At 37.5% G+C, this 17,500-nt stretch overlaps 1 protein-coding gene across 3 annotated transcripts in view; it reads right to left on the bottom strand.

Annotated features, from left to right (window-relative positions):
• The window catches only part of dap3 (death associated protein 3), a 137,942-nt gene that overhangs the window by 108,660 nt on the left and 11,782 nt on the right, over positions 1-17,500 (bottom strand). For all 3 annotated transcript variants that reach the window (XM_051923081.1, XM_051923083.1, XM_051923082.1), the window contains exons 3-6: positions 10,686-10,796; positions 6,467-6,568; positions 6,112-6,220; positions 864-956 (exon numbers count right to left, since the gene is read on the bottom strand). In XM_051923081.1, the coding sequence (XP_051779041.1) occupies positions 864-956; positions 6,112-6,220; positions 6,467-6,568; positions 10,686-10,796 (415 nt within the window). The remainder of the gene's footprint in view (positions 1-863; positions 957-6,111; positions 6,221-6,466; positions 6,569-10,685; positions 10,797-17,500) is intronic.

The raw sequence follows: 17,500 nt of genomic DNA, 5'->3' as shown, positions 1-17,500 counted from the left end.
CACGTTTAATTGCACATGTGTTAATATGTATGCTTACACAGTATTAAAAGACACTCAAAAATTAACGTCATTTACCTTCGTTCCCGCGTTTGACTCATGCTGTAAATCTCTTCCTTGTTTTTAGTTCACGTGATTACGTAGGAGGCGTGATGATACGATACGTGACTCCGCCTCCTCCATTAGAGTATATGGACAAAAAACAGGTTCCAGTTATGACCATTACGTGTAGAATTTCGAAATGAAACCTGACTAACTTTTGTAAGTAAGCTGTAAGGAATGAGCCTGCCAAATTTCAGCCTTCCACCTACACGGGAAGTTGGAGAATTAGTGATGAGTCAGTCAGTCAGTCAGTCAGTCAGTGAGTGCTTTGCCTTTTATTAATTAGTATAGATTATTATTATTAAGTGTTGTAGAGCTCCTGGAAATGTTTACCTCTAATAAGCACAAAAAAGGATGAGCCGAGTGGAGCATGCATAGAAACACCATATAATCATTCAAATGAACTATTTATTGTTTCACTTACTTAACAGGCCAAAAATTAAAAGTTGCCTTGACTGATATCACAATGCTTAAAAAATTAAATCACTAAAAAGTTACACTTGATACCGGATATCAAATAAACAAATGTGAATAAACGGTCTTATGAATACTGGGCTAAACAACAATCGTGGTGAATGAATGACAACTGTTTGTAATGTTCTTTTTTTGCTTTTTTGTTTCTACTGATCACTACAATTCAGAATGTAGGTGCTAAACAAACAGTATTTCAAAATTAAAGCATGAAAATATAATTAATTTCACAGATTTACAATTCTTTAAAAAAAGTACACTTTTGCACAAATCAGTGATAATAAAACTCTTACCATCAGGGATGTGCACGATTATCCAGTTCTTCCTAGCACAGTAATGCAATATATGACACAACGATAGCGATTTTCCAGTGCCCCTCTCACCATCTCATAGGCAGTGTCAAGGAGACAAGAGCAAAATAGACTGAAGTACAGTGCCCTTCAAAATCTTAGGAACAAAAGCACATTTCTCATTGATTTACCCTTCTGTTCCACAGTTTTAATTGAGGTGATTTAAGTGTTCACTGCAAACTTTAAGGGTATCTGAATATATTTTGGTCACACCACATAGAAATGACAACACTTTTTATACATGGTCCCCCCATTTCAGGGCACCATAATGTTTGAGGCAATTACCACCACAGGTAGAGGTGGGTGGTATGACCAAAATTCTATATCACGGTATTTTTCAAAATTATCCCGGTTTCATGGTATTCAACGGTATTTTTTTCCCCATGCATGAGTGGATGTTAACCACATTTTCCACTGCAATTACTGGCTAAGAATAACCTATTCTACTGTCAAGAGCACTGTACATTGTACAAAAAAAACATTTTAATGTGCACACAAGTATTAATACAGGTTTGCATGGCCCCATAAAGTGATAGTTTTCAAGGGGGTGGCACTAATGAAGAGAAGGAATCATGTTGCATGACAGATGCAGTCAAAATATAGAACCTTTTTATTGAACAAATTTGGAAAAACTTAAACTATAATTTTGACAACATATTTTCAACCATCCAAAGAGGCATTTAGACTTAGCAAAATATCCAGAAGTGCTTGTCAAAAGTTGTATTGCACTGAACATGTCTTAGAAAAGGAATAAATAGTAAATATTTTTTGTAAACCAACTACACTTTCTGTTAATGTTAACAATCTCTGTCCGCTGACACGTTAAAGTGACTTTTTAAACAACTTCACCATCATTAAACTGCATAATATTTAAACTAATAAATAATAACAATAAAATAAATAATAGTATTATTACTGATAGTTGCACTATTACTTCAAGGCTTCAAGCCCAGGTGCATTACACAGTATTCACCAAATTAAAATAAAATAAAACAAGTGCAACTTGGTGATGACATCTTTACCAACTAAACCATCATTTAGGCAAACTGCATTAATACAGACTGCAACTTGCATTTATAATGGTATTTGTGGTATAGCCCTACGGAATCATATTAGGGCCATGGTGAAGAAAAAAAAATATGGACACAGGGAAGAAAATAACAAACTATATATCGAGAATAAAGTCGACATTTCCACTTTATTCTCGCCGTTTATGTCGAGATTAAAATCGACATTTCCACTTTATTCTCATAGTTTACTTCATAATTAAAGTAAAATGTCGTAAACTAAACTTCTTCCTAAAATCAATGTTTAATTTACTAGATTTTGTCAAACCCCGTTATAAGTTAATGCAGCACATTAAATGCTTTGTGTTAAGTGTTCCCCGACCCAGTTGTTAATCACTACGCTTCTTAAACTGACTTCCTCCGTACTAAGATGAGACAGCGATCACCGCACAGAATCCATTCATTTCATTATATTCTTCCATCCATCCATCCATTTTCCAACCCGCTGAATCCGAACACAGGGTCACGGGGGTCTGCTGGAGCCAATCCCAGCCAACACAGGGCACAAGGCAGGAAACAATCCTGGGCAGGGTGCCAACCCACCGCAGGACACACACAAACACATCCACACACCAAGCACACACTAGGGCCAATTTAGAATCGCCAATCCACCTAACCTGCATGTCTTTGGACTGTGGGAGGAAACCGGAGCGCCCGGAGGAAACTCACGCAGACACGGGGAGAACATGCAAACTCCACACAGGGAGGACCCGGGAAGCGAACCCGGGTCCCCAGATTTCCCAACTGCGAGGCAGCAGCGCTACCCACTGCGCCACCATGCCGCCCTCATTATATTCTTGCTTTCTGAAAATTTAGATTGCTAAGATAAATACTTGATATCATTTTCATGATGAAATGCATTAAAGCAGGTATTAAACATGCACGGTAGTGAGGTGGTAGTGCTGCTCCCTTGCAGTAAGGGGTCCCCAGGTGTATGTTCAGTGTAGAGAACTTTATGGCAGGTGTGACGAGGCTCCAAAAACCTGGATGTATGAATGGGTATCGCACAGGTTTAACTTAAATATTGTGTAAATGTTGGGTTTGTGATCTGGTGGTCGGAGACACGAACACAGAATTCAATGCATGTTCTTCTGAGCGGGCTTTCTTTATTGCACGCGTGCTGTCTCTATCTGACGTACCAAAACCCCAGTTCCTATCCTTCCTTTTTCTTTCTCCACATAACCAATCACCACACGATAAACGTCTTTGTGAAATTAAAACTAGTTATAAACAGAGTGTTCAGTACTTTAAAAATATCTTCGTTATACATGTTTAATTATGCCATCCATTCAGGGTTGCGCCCATCCCTGAACGAGTCGCCAGTACATCGCAGGGTGAATACGAGCAAAACATACACTAGCAGGGTCAATATAGCATAACAAAATCCCACATCCTACATGACTTTGAAAGGAAACTGAAGCACGCCGAGTAAACCCACCAGAAAAACATGCAAATGCAAGGCAGGGTACATCCGAGACACCCTTGCTGTGAGGCATCAGTGCAACCTCCATGCCGCCGTGCCCCCATGATTAATGCATGCTTTAATGCATTTCACCATGAAAATTATATCAAGTATTTATCTTAGCATTCTAAATGTTCAGAGAGCAGGAATATCATGAAGTGAATGAATTCTGTGTGGCGATCGCTGCCGGCGCCTCCTCTTAGTGCAAGAGGCAGTCAGTTTAAGAAGCTCGGGGAACACTTAACACAAAGCATTTAATGTGCTATATAACTTATGATGGGGTTTGAGAAAATCTAGTAAATTAAATATTCATTTTATGATGAAGTTTAGTTTACGATGTTCTACTTTAATGACAAATTTCGAGAATAAAGTCAACATGTCGACTTTATTCTCGTCATAAGCATCGAGATTAAAGTGGAAATGTCGAGAATAAAGTCAACATGTCATCACACTATTATACAGTACCCAGGTAAATTACACTGTATTGAATACAAATAAAACAAGTACAACTTGGCTTGCAGTATTATCCAGTAGTATAGAAACAGTATTTACACATTTGAACATAATGGTCCACATCCGACCTTTTAAAACCAAAGTATCTCCAGGAAACGGACGTGATTCCTTTTTTTTCGGCAAAAGTTCTTTTGTGTCATTATGTTCAACTTTATCATCAGCTTCAGTTTTGGAATGTTCTCTGTCCATTTTCACCGCGCAATACCTACACTACCACTACCTATTTAATGGAGTTGCAGTGAAAAAGAGCCCCTGTGCAACAAATCTATGTTTAGCAGTGTAGCAGTGAAAAAGGTCCCCACTTGAACAGTTTCCCACTGCGCCACGTTCCGAATGTTGTTTAGGCAATTTAAACCGGTGTTGCGGTATAAGAAAAATCCTTATCATAAAAAAAAACAAAAAACGGTTTTTGGTATGAACCGGTATACCGCCCAGCACTAACCACAGGTATTTGTGATTATTCAGGTGTGCTTGCTTCTACCTACAGATGACCTACACTGATAATAGATGAAACCATACAATGGTAAAGAAAAGGTTCCAAACACCTGTCCAACAGAAGAGAAACAGTCTTCTGTATGCAGTTGTGTACGTGTTGGAGACTACTATCCACAGAAGACTTCATAAAGAGAAATACTGATGCAAACCACTAGTTAGCCACACAAATGGGATGACCAGATTAGAGATTGTAATAAAGTACTTAAAAAAACCTGCAGAATTCTGGAAAAAAGGTCATGTGGACAGACAAGACAAAGATGAATCAGTATTACAGTGATGGTAACATTAAAATGTGGAGACAAAAAGGAAGTGACCAAGATGTGAAGAACACACCGCCTCTGTTAAACATGGAGGTGAGTGTGTTATGGCTGGGGCGTGTATGGCTGCCACTGGTACTGGCACGCTTATCTTCACTGGTGATGCTACTGTTAATGGCAGTTGCGCAATGAATTCTGAGAAGTACAGAAACATCTTATCTGCTTAAGTTCCAGTAAATGCCTCCAAACTCATTGGTGCTTCATCCCACAAGATAATGATCCCAAACATACTGATAAGATAATAAAGGATTTTTTCAAAGCTAAAAGATGGAAAAGTTCTTGAATTGCCATGTCAGTCATCAGATTTAAATTCAATTGAGCATGACTTACATATGCTGAAGAGAAAAGGGGACAAGGCCTCAATACAAGCAGGAGCTGAAGATAGCTGCATTAGAGGCTTAGCACAGCATCGGCAGAGAAGATACTGAGCACCTGCTGATGCCTATGAATTGCAGACTTCAAGCAGTCATTAAATGCAAGGGGTATGCAACAAAGTACTAAATATGACTGCTTTAGTATATCTACCATACGCATGTTCCATACATTATGGTGCCCTGAAATGGTTTGGGTCATGTATAAAAAAGTGTAATTTCCACATGGTGTGACTGAAATGAATGCAAATACCCTTAAAATAAAGTTGCCATGTGCACTTTGATCATGTCTGAATTGTTTGATTTTTAATTTTAAACTGTGGAGCAGAGGGGTAAATGAAGGGAAATGTGTCATGCCCCAAACATTATGAAGGGAACTGTAATAAAATGAAAACCAGAAAAGAAACATTGAATATTTCTTCTAAAACATACAGCAAAATTACAATGCATACAATTCATTCATCCACTTTTCACACTTAGTAATTCTTTTACACACTTGTGAGCAGTTCAACTGAATGCCTAACTCAGCAACATTACTAACAAGGCAGGAGCAAAAATTGGACTGCACATAAATTTGTGACAGACCACACTCTCTTACACTTACTCATATTGAAGCAATTTAACACTGCCAATTAAACTGATACAAACATCCTTAAGACATGGGAGAAAATATAAGCAAACAGAGGAAAGGGGCATACTCCATGCAGACAATGAATGGATCAAAGTTTAAATACAGGTTGATGAAGCACTGCTAACCAGTGCTCCTACTAACACATACACATAAAAAAGTAAAATAAGTAAAGGTAATATTTACATAGGTTTACATTAAAAGCAAGTTAATATCTTATAGTTTAAAGGCATAAATTAATTCTACATCAAAATAAAGGAGTAATTTACAAAAGTTCTGAAAGAGTCTGATATTACATTATCCTACATTGGTCTTCTCACTACTATAACAAAGGATACAAAGAATGTAACGCACACATGGATGAGAGTAGTTGGCTTTTTTCATGTACCCAATTACCTCTACTGCTGGGTGCCGTACCATCACACTGGTTTCATTAAAAGTTTTAATCTGAGAATAAAAGTGCAAAGATTTTTGTCAAGTTAAACAAAAGACATTGTATCTTGAGAATAATTGATGATATTACTTAAATAACAAATCAAAAACACTAAGTTTACATTTAAATTTAAAGTGTTTTAAGAAATTTTGTAAATCAATGAAAATGACTTGCTTGGAAAAGAAGACTGCACCCCAATGAGATTTAGGACATAACAGGGCAAATAACATTTAAATAGCAAAAATAATCACAATTAATACCTGCTGTTGAAAACGATAAGGAAGACCATGTGGAAAAACACTCTTCACTTCATTATCTGGTATTGTGTAAAACTGTCCAATTTGCTGTTCGCCATGATTTTCCTGGAGGAGTTAAAAATAAATAAAGAAACCAAAAATTGGTCACAGGTATGGAAACTGTAAATAAATAATACCTGGGGTGACTTTGAGTTAATTAGTTATAGGTCACAGGCAGGATACCATCCAACCTTCCTACTTCAAACAGAAAAAGCAGGGATATAGTTGAACCACAGGCAAGGAAACCACAATTTATAATTCTCCTAGACCTCAGGTATTGGAAGTACAGTAATCCCTCGCTATATCGCGCTTCGCCTTTCGCGGCTTCACTCCATCGTGGATTTTATATGTAAGCATATTTAAATATATATTGCGGATTTTTCGCTGCTTCGCGGGTTTCTGCGGACAATGGGTCTTTTAATTTCTGGTACATGCTTCCTCAGTTGGTTTTCCCAGTTGATTTCATACAAGGGACGCTATTGGCAGATGGCTGAGAAGCTACCCAGCTTACTTTTCTCTTTCTCTTGCGCTGACTTTCTCTGATCCTGACGTAGGGGGATTGAGCAGGGGGGCTGTTCGCACACCTAGACGATATGGATGCTCGTCTAAAAATGCTGAAAGATTATCTTCACGTTGCTATCTTTTGTGCAGCTGCTTCCTGAAACGACATGCTGCACGGTGCTTCGCATACTTAAAAGCTCGAAGGGCACGTATTGATTTTTGCTTGCTTGTTATTCTCTGTCTCTCTCTCTTTCTGTGCTCTTGATGGAGGGGGTGTGAGCTGCCGCCTTCAACAGCTTTGTGCCGCGGTGCTTCGCATACTTAAAAGCCAAACAGCCCTATTGATTTTCCTCTGCCTTTATGACAGTCTCTGCTCCTGACTCCTTTGAAGAGGAAAATATGTTTGCATTCTTTAAATTGTGAGACGGAACTGTCATCTCTGTCTTGTCATGGAGCACAGTTTAAACTTTTGAAAAAGAGACAAATGTTTGTTTGCAGTGTTTGAATAACGTTCCTGTCTCTCTACAACCTCCTGTGTTTCTGCACAAATCTGTGACCCAAGCATGACAATAAAAAAATAACCATATAAACATATGGTTTCTACTTCGCGGATTTTCTTATTTCGCGGGTGGCTCTGGAACGCAACCCCCGCGATGGAGGAGGGATTACTGTATGCCAGTTTGGTGGCAAGTGAATTAAGGGACAGGTGATCAGTAAAAAGTATGAAGGAGACAGCATAAGGATGGTGACTTGGAAAGTATGATGGGAAAAAAAAAGGCAAAATGGTGGAAGTGCTAAACAGAAAAACAGTAGAGGAGTGTTTTGTACTAGAGATAAGATGAAAAGGTAAACAAGCCTACTTAGTAGGAATAAATGAAGTTACAAGTTTTTCTTGCAGAAGACAATTAATGGTAGTTCTGAGGTTGTGCCTGAAAAGTTGAGGGTGAAGAGTGTGAATGAGTGTGTTAAGATAATTGCTGGAAAGAGACAGATGAATATAGTCTCAGCATAAGCCCTACAGGTTGGTAGAAGTGATGAAGAAAAACACAGGAATAGATTGGAGATGACATCTGGGGTGCTATAAAACAGGCTATGTACAACACCATTTTTAAAGAAGACCTGGTTGCTGATCAGAACATTAACACATTATACATAAAATGTGAATGTGATCCTGGTTGACAGTTGCATATCATGACATCACATGGGTATAAGATTTCTCCATTTTAATTCAACAAATTTTCCATTTGTTGAAGTAAAATGGAAAGACCCTTAAAGGAAAACTAAGCCAGAGGCAAGGAGAAAAGTAAGAGACAGAACATACTGAGGCTGAAAAGTTGAAGGAGAAAAATGTGAGAAGTAAATTTGCTGAAATACAGACAAAGAAAAGATGAGGTTTCAGAAACATCAGATATTAATGGTGTCACGTATGTGCGTATGGGAGGCAGCTAAAACGACCAATAGAAGATAATTTTGTGCGAGGCCAGGGGGTGGCGGGGTGTGCTAAACCTTTCTCTACTATCCCTACAGGCCAAACACAAGAAATTCTGTCCGATTCCAACCCGAAAGACGTCACTTCCGGTTCTGGCCTCAATGACATCACTTCTGCCAAACAGCCATAAAAATTAGACCACATCCTGCTTTTACTCAGTTATGTTCTGGACTCAACTCTATACACATCTGCACTTAATATTTGCCTTTTTGCAGCCTGGATTCAAGTATACAGGTGGCTGCCCCAAATCTTTTTTTGTGTGTCAAGGCTATTCATTTCACAATGGCAAGAGATGAATGATGTCTGACTGAAAAAAACAGAAGACTACTGTGGTTGGACTCAGGGTCCCACTAGATGCAAGCAAAGAGTATGGTGGAAGGTATGGCGAGCAATAGTAATGGCTTTAAGCATATCTGGAAGAAGTGCATGGATAATTTGCTCAATGAAGATACCAAATGGGACGTTGTTGTTTATTGTGACAACATATAAGGATCAAGTTGTAAGTTTTGGAAAGAGGAAGTCACAAAAAGCACTGAAAAAGAGGACGCTAAAATAATTAATAAGGTAGACTCAGTTATGGGACACGCTCTGGACCCCCTGAAGTAGTAGCTAAGGAGAATTTATAATAATAATAATAATAATAATAATAATAATAATAATAAAAGATACTGGGTGCCCTTATGCATAATGCTGCACATGCTCTCTTTGACACACTAACAAAGAATATTTTTGCCAAAGTATTATTCAGAATAAGTGTGTCAAGAAACATTAATGGGGCTCCTTCATACCAGCAGCAATGATCCGTCCTGGGATCAATTAAAGTTCTACTCATCTAAGTAAAGCAATGGAGATCAACTGGAGTGGTGTTGGAAATGCTCAATGCAGTGGAACAGCCTGTAATTGAATGGTTGATTATGAAGGGAGGAAGACTGGAAGACTATGCTCTTTCCAGGGATCAGGTAAAAGTTATTGAAAGGCAATTTGATTTCATACCTGGAAAGGGAACAGCAGAAGGAATCTCTGTTGTCAGGCAAATGCAGGTAAACCACTAGGTGAAGTGTTAAAAGCAGTGCTATGCACATGATGACATGGAGAAGACATTTTAAACGGTGCGGAGTGGGATGATCAGGTGTGAATGAAGTGTCTGTGGTGAAGAAAATACAGGAGCAGTGGTCAGGAGAGCGGAAGGGAAAGTGGAAGATTTTAAAGATGGAGCTGCACAAGAGATCCATTCCAACTCTGTTGCTTTTCATGATAGTAACAGAGGGGATAACCACAGAAGTGTGTGAAGCATTGCTCTGGGAGCTCTAGTACACTAATGAGCTCATACCAATGACAAAAACTGAAGCAGAATTGAAGAAGATGCTGAAATGTAAAGCTAGTTTGGAAAAAAAGGTCTTCAAAGTAAATATAGGAAAAGACCAAGGTAAAATATAGAGGCTGAGGGGTAACGGTCATAGAAGAGGTTGGTGCAATAGTCATGTTGGGAAAAACTTAATTCATTGCACAGTTCTCCAGAAGTGGGTGGAAAACATCTGTAGTGACAAGATGGGCAGTCTGAAGGAAATGGCTGTGACCTTTGTTTGTAGAAAGTTTGTGAGATAAGTACAGAATGCTGAATTAGTAAGTGTAAACTCAGATTATCAGTAATTGGGATGTTTTGGAAAAAATAGGCAAAATTTGCTACTTTGGTGACATATTCAGCACAGACTGAAGAGCAGGAACATGAAGAGTGAGAGGTGTGTGGAACAAATTCCTGATGCTGTCAATGAATCTGTTCTGTAAGTAGAGTGTCACAGAGTAAGAGGAAGTTAAATGCAGAGGTGAGAGAAAGAACTAGGTATGGATTTGATAGGTGTTGTGCCAAAGACAACATTGCTGAGTTGGTTTGGACATATGGAGTGAAAGGCAGAAGACAACTTGGTTGGAGATGGCGTTGATTAATACAATAAGAATTGGGGGGTGGGGAGGGCTGTAACTGTCTAACCTGGATAAACACAAATATTACCTAATAAACCAGTGAAGACGATAATTGGAGGTATTTTGGAAAAAAATGCCAAAAATATTTACTGTATAACAATTGATTTTATTGCATTTTTAACCTTTCAAAAGAAAACCACAAAGATTCACATTGAAGTTAATTAGCCATTACACAGAAAGGAAGTGAACAGGTGAAAAATTTCTACAACTTACTGGATCTAACTCTGATGTCCGGAAAATAGCTTTAGGTATCTCTCGCCCTTCTGGCTGTAGAGCAGTTCCCAGTTGAAGGTCACACCTGCTGACATGAAGGCATCGTGCTACCTGATTAAACACAATTAAATAGAAAAACAATTACAGTACTTTGAACTTTCTCTTGAACCAAAACTGATAGAAGCCAAAGAACACAATCCTTGAATTACAGTGCTCCACTTAAATTGCTTGTATAGTAATTTGTCTCTCTTTTTTTTTTTTTTTGTTCATCAACCTCATTTCAAACATACTGCTTTTAAAATAGAAAACAGCAGTTTGAAAGTTGGCAGAAACGTAAACTTGTAACAGATTATTATAATTTTCTTACTTTTTTTTTAAGTCATAAAAACAGTCGGGATGTCCATTTAACTTAACTTTAGGTTGTATCCAGTGGCACTGTATTTATTCCAACTTAACTACAGAGACTTACACTTGCTAGAGTATACAAGTAATGAGTGTCACCCCTCTGCATTCTATTGATAAAGCATAGTGGGAAATGATTCAGATTGTTTAAGTCTTGCACCACAAGCAATCATAGCCTTAAAGTTTCTTGACCACAAGAAGCTTACGGATTGACACAATGGGTCAATTTACTTCAAAAGATGTTGGCAATGTACAGCAAAATATAATCTGGGCAGGTAGGAAGTACTGAATAAATATGCAAAGGTTATACAACATGTTAGGATACTAGTGAGTACATTATTGAAATATTTTAATCCAGTGGACTTGAGCCTGTCATGGCAGAATGATGCACTAATTCTGTATATTGTGTTAGTCCATCACAAGACACACTTATACAAACACGTACACTCACTGAGGGCAAATGTAGAGTTACCACTTAGCTTAAATTGCATTCTTCATGGGTTTGGGAGGTTAACTCATGCAGACAAGGAGAGAATGTGCCAACTCTATATTGACAACTAAAGGCCATGGGGTTAATACAGAGGGTGCTGAATCTGTGAGTCAGCAGCAGTATTAACTTGGCCACCATGCCATCTTTACATTTCTCTTATGTTTATACCGTGATAATAAATGTTTTGGCCTTGGAAATAATATCAACAGAGCCTAATGACTCTGGAAGAAGGGTATGCTGAAAAAATAACAATCGCTAAAAGTGGAAGTGGATCAATGTTAAGTTTACAATTGTGCACTGCTGAATTACTAAACAATGTCTTTTAACTAGTGCTGGAACACATTTAACATTTTAATCGTGATTAATCGCACAATTGTCTGATTAATCGAGATTAATCGCAGACAATAACATTATGGGCAAAATTCAACTCAAAATTATTGTATTGCGAGTATTTGGTTTGCAAACACTTTAAACAAGGTGCTTTTTAAAGGCAGTATTCCCTTTACATAGTAGCAGTAAAAATATTTCTTGTAAATCTGTACTTATTAATGTAATCAAATCAAATATAAAACCAACTGCCAGGGCATTAACATTTTATCTAGTTTGTTATAGAAAAACAAGTTACCCTCAGTTACCAAAAAAGAAGTTTGCTCCTCGCTACTCATGCACGAGCATGGAATCAAGTTCAAATTACAAAGCTAACTTTCCTTCTAGCAAAAGCGTTTCGAAATGCGCTGTAACAACATCACTGATCTCTATTGATCGATAGTGAGACTGAGGCTTTCAAAATAATAATAATAATAATAATAACAACAAAAACTACGTTAACGCGTGATAAAATAGTTGTCGGTGTTAATTAATATGTTAACGCTATAATAACGCATTAACTTGCCCAGCCCTACTTTTAATAAAATGTCATTGGGCAGATACCATACTGTAGCCCTAAACTGTACTGTTTCCTTAGTTTCTGGAAAGTTGACCATCAAGGCAACCTCTGATTAGAACAGTGCCAGAAAATGTTATCCTGGCCTTTGTACAATGATTCTGATCAAGAGCTGTTTAGTTTAATTCCATGTTTTATTTAGTCTACTTGTAAATTTAGCAATAAAAGAAGACAACAAAAGTAAAATATAATCTGTGAATGGTATGTTTTGTAGTGTTGTGTTTTATGTAAACAATGGGTTAATATATATTATAAAATGTAATAAAACTATCACACTGGGGGAAAAAAAACTCTCACCTTGAGCTTCCACTCCTAGCTAGCTGTTATACTTTTCTTGGATAAATGCTCTCGTGTGCTAACAGCCAGCAAATGGGAAACTCCATTATAAAGCGATTAAGGAAAGAGAAAACCTATTAAGACCATATTACCTTCAAGCCTTCACTGAATCTCTTTTGTATTTAACAATGTTCAGATATCCTCAGCCACCTTCTTAATTAACTAAAATTACTAATGCACTGAGACATACTGAAATGCTGCTCAAGGCCTTAGGTATCAATATATGTGCAATACTACACTCTAATGATCTTCATTTACATTAAAGGAAATGTCACAAAATTACACAAAAGAATAAACTAAAAAAAGCATACACAAAAGATCACAACCTTGTATAGAATTGTCAGATCAGCACTGACTGGAATATTTTAAAACTACACAATACTGCATTCTGAAAATATGTGCAAATCACAACAAATAAACATATAAAATATGTGGAAGCACCACTGCTTCAACAGTAAACACGTAATGGTAAGGATGTTTGAGATGCACAGGCTTACCATTTTAAACATAGTTTCATTATTTTATTCAAGTTTAAATTCATATGTATGTGGACATATGATTTTGATCTCTTTATAACCCTTTATCCACAATATTCACAGTGTAACTGTTTGCGTTTCAAACTGAATAGTTGTCAGTCAGGACTAAAGTATAGAACTTAGTGATTTAATGCAAAAAGTATTGTCATTACCTGTCTGATGAATGATAATTACAAACACTTGAACAAAACAAAAAAAAAAAAAAGGATCTTATATCGGTAACTACTCTGACTACATTGCTTTACCATTGTAACTAAAGACACTAAAATTAAATAACTTACCAATGCAGCCACTCAATTATTCCTTTAACTTTGTACAAAGGGGAAAAAGCTAACAAAAGCACCATCAAATAATGTTATCCTTTAATTCAAGTGATCTATACAATTATTGATTTTTTCATTTTAATTGTTTGCATTATTGCTTATGTAATTCCTATGTCTGAGTATGTTTTCCTCCTACATTCCCAAATACATGCAGGTTAACTTGGAATTCCTATTTTACTGTAAATGTGTGAACAAGTACGTCCTGTGACGAACCACTCTGTCCCAGCCGGTTTCCTACATTGTACCTAGTGCTGCTAATATAAGTTCTGGCCCTAAAACCATGAACTGGATTAAGCAGATCTGAGAATTTAATGATAAACAATAGTGCTGGGCAGCGATAAAAATTTTTAATCGTGATTAATCACAGACAATCACAACAATCACATTGTCATGTGCAAACTCAAAAGTAGTGTATTTGGTTTGCAAACACTTTAAACAAATAAGGTGCTTTTTAATAGCAGTATTCCCTTTACATAGTAGCAGTTAAAATATTTCTTGTAAATCTCAACTTAAACATTAATGTAACCAAATCAAATATAAAACCAAAGCTATTTGCCACTGCCAAGGCATTAACATTTTATCTAGTTTGTTATAGAAAAACAAGTTACCCTCAGAGTCCAGAGCCACGATCGTAACATTATAACAGGCACCTTCCAAGCAACAGAAAGTTAACATTTCTAAATCTGTTTTGTTTATAATCTGAACAGATACCAGCAGAAACATTTTCTTTTATCAGGGAGCAGCATAAACAGTCTATGTTCAGTAGCAACATTTTGTGGGCTAATATTTTTTCCAAAAAACTCAGTTATCTGAAAAGCACACAAACCAATGGTTTCACACATAAATCAACATAAAATGTCTATTGCTGTTTTGCCGGCTGTCAGCGCCTATTTGCAGCAGCAGCAGCTTGACGGCTAGTAGGAATGCATGGTGGGCTGGCTGCCTGCCTGTCTTTGTGAGACAGGTACGCAGGGGTGGTATTTGCAGTGACATGCAATATGGTTTGTACCTCCTGTCATCATAAGTGTCTGTCCTTCCAGAAGAACTTTGCCATAGGTGCATCAGCTACACGAATGTGTTCAGCACCATGATCAGCTGATGCCAGTACCTCACTTTCGTTTTCGATCTACATCTCCAGATCACTTGCATCAAAATTGGAGTCTGACAAATCAGAGTCCAATTCAGCGATAATATGAAAAACATTTTGCTTTGAGTATTCAGTTTGGTATTCTCTCCACATGCCACTTTAGAAGCATTTTGCTCTTCGCTACTCGTGCAAGCGCAGGGAATCAAGGTCAAATCAATAAAGCTAACTTTCAATCTAGCAAAAGTGCATCGAAAATCACTGATCTCTATCGACTACTAGTGAGACTGATGTTTTCAAAATAATAACAACAAGAACTGCATTAACATGCAATAAAATAATTGTCGGCGTTAATTAATGAATGCGTTAACGCGATAATAACGCGTTAACTTGCCCAGCCCTAACAATAATACTGTAGTACAGTAACTTTGAAAATGCAATACCTTTCACAAAACAGCATGGTTACACAACTTTACCAGGCCTGCAATACAGGGACAGTCTGACAATAATGGATACACACACACATATATATATATATATATATATATATATATATATATATATATATATATATATATATATACACATATATATATATATATATACATACACAGTATACAGTATACACACATACATACATACATACATACATACACACACATCCTCTTTAATAAAATCCCTGTGTGCGTCCATGTGTCCGTGTCTTCTGGTGAAGTGCGCATGCGTGGGTCACGGAGCGATGCTTCAAAACAGATGCTTCAAAGGCCACCTGACGCATCACACAAGACAGAGAGGGTGGGACGTATAAAATATCGCACGGCAGATCCAATCGGATTTCGGTAAATGAGGTAAGACCTAAAACAGAAAACACGAAAAATCCAATCGGGTACTGAGACGCGGAGACCAGCTTCCCCATTGTTGTGCAAGTGTTCACTCTGAGGATGTCAGATTTGCGATTAAGAAGCTTCGCCCGGTGAAGTGTGAAGTAAAAGTAGATTTATTTTCGCGCACATTACATCAGTTGCTGGGGAGAATCTGCCGATTGCCCACTGTTGTCACAGAAAATTAAACGCATATTACGGACAGCAAAGCCAGTATTACTGTCAGAGAAAATTACAGGCATTTTACGGAAAAAATTTAATGAGGTAAAAGGTCCCTTGCCATTTAATATAGACTGTTCCTACTAATGTTTATGAACTACTGTTCTAGCGCCCCTTTATTGTAATGGCCTTAATGACTAGTATGTATATATATATCTATACTAATAAAAGGCAAAGCCCTCACTGACTCACTGACTGACTGACTGATTGACTGACTGACTGACTCATCACTAAGTCTGCAACTTCCCGTGTAGGTGGAAGGCTGAAATTTGGCAGGCTGATTCCTTACAGCTTACTTACAAAAGTTAGGTAGGTTTCATTTTGAAATTCAATGCGTAATGGTCATAACTGGAACCTCTTTTTTCACAATATACTGTAATGGACGGCAGCTCGATGGCCGTGGGCGGAGAAGTAGTGTGTTAAAGAGGTTATGTAAACATATATACACATAAACATATATACTTATATATACATATCTACATATACACATACATACATATAAACATATATATATATACATATACACATCCACATATATATACATATATCAACATATATATACACATACATATACACACATACATACATACACACACACATACATACATACACACACACATATATATACATACAGACACATATATACATATACATATTTACATATCAACATATATATATATATACACATATATACATATCTATATATATCTCTCTATCTATCTATCTATCTATATATATATATCTCTATCTATGTATCTATCTATCTACATACATATATATATCTCTATCGATCTATATCTATACTAATAAAAGGCAAAGCCCTCACTGACTCACTCACTCACTGACTGACTGACTGACTGACTGACTGACTGACTCATCACTAATTCTGCAACTTCCCGTGTAGGTGGAAGGCTGAAATTTGGCAGGCTGATTCCTTACAGCTTACTTACAAAAGTTAGGCAGGTTTCATTTCGAAATTCAACGCGTAATGGTCATAACTGGAACCTCTTTTTTCACAATATACTGTAATGGACGGCAGCTCGATGGCCGTGGGAGGAGGAGTTGAGTGTCACGTCATCACGCCTCCCACGTAATCACGTGAAAAGACTGTGAATGCAGTAGGGACAAATGAAGGAGGAGCCGCAAACAGCGAAGAACAAAAAATTCATTAAACAATTGAGAAGGGAGCGAGTGAAGCATACAAGCATGTTCATAAGGGAAACAAAGCACGGTGTAAAACGTAAGTTTAAATTAAGTTTATAGAAACGCTCCCGCTGCGGATTGCAATAACATATTCGCGAGATAAAAGTTTAATGAGAAGACACGAGGTATAAACGAACCACACGCCGTAGCGCAACGTTAGGGGCAACAGTTTCAACCATTCTATGATCTGCCTCTCGCAACTGAAAGACGGCACATGGCGGATGTTAGCCCACTTGCTGACCGCAACGTTAGGGGCTTCAACTCTGGCGCTGACGATATTCGATTCTCGAGAGGGGATGCAGTGAGTGTGTATGCCTGATGAGCCCAGAATTAAGGAGAAACACGTGTCGCATACTCTTTGCATTATTTGAAAGTAAACTATTAAAACCATTCTATGA

This window comes from Erpetoichthys calabaricus, chromosome 2 (genome assembly GCF_900747795.2).
Source record: "Erpetoichthys calabaricus chromosome 2, fErpCal1.3, whole genome shotgun sequence".
In the NCBI taxonomy this organism is placed as follows: domain Eukaryota; kingdom Metazoa; phylum Chordata; class Cladistia; order Polypteriformes; family Polypteridae; genus Erpetoichthys; species Erpetoichthys calabaricus.
The sequence above is the reverse complement of the archived record's forward strand: the minus strand, read 5'-3'. Positions and strand labels throughout refer to the sequence as shown.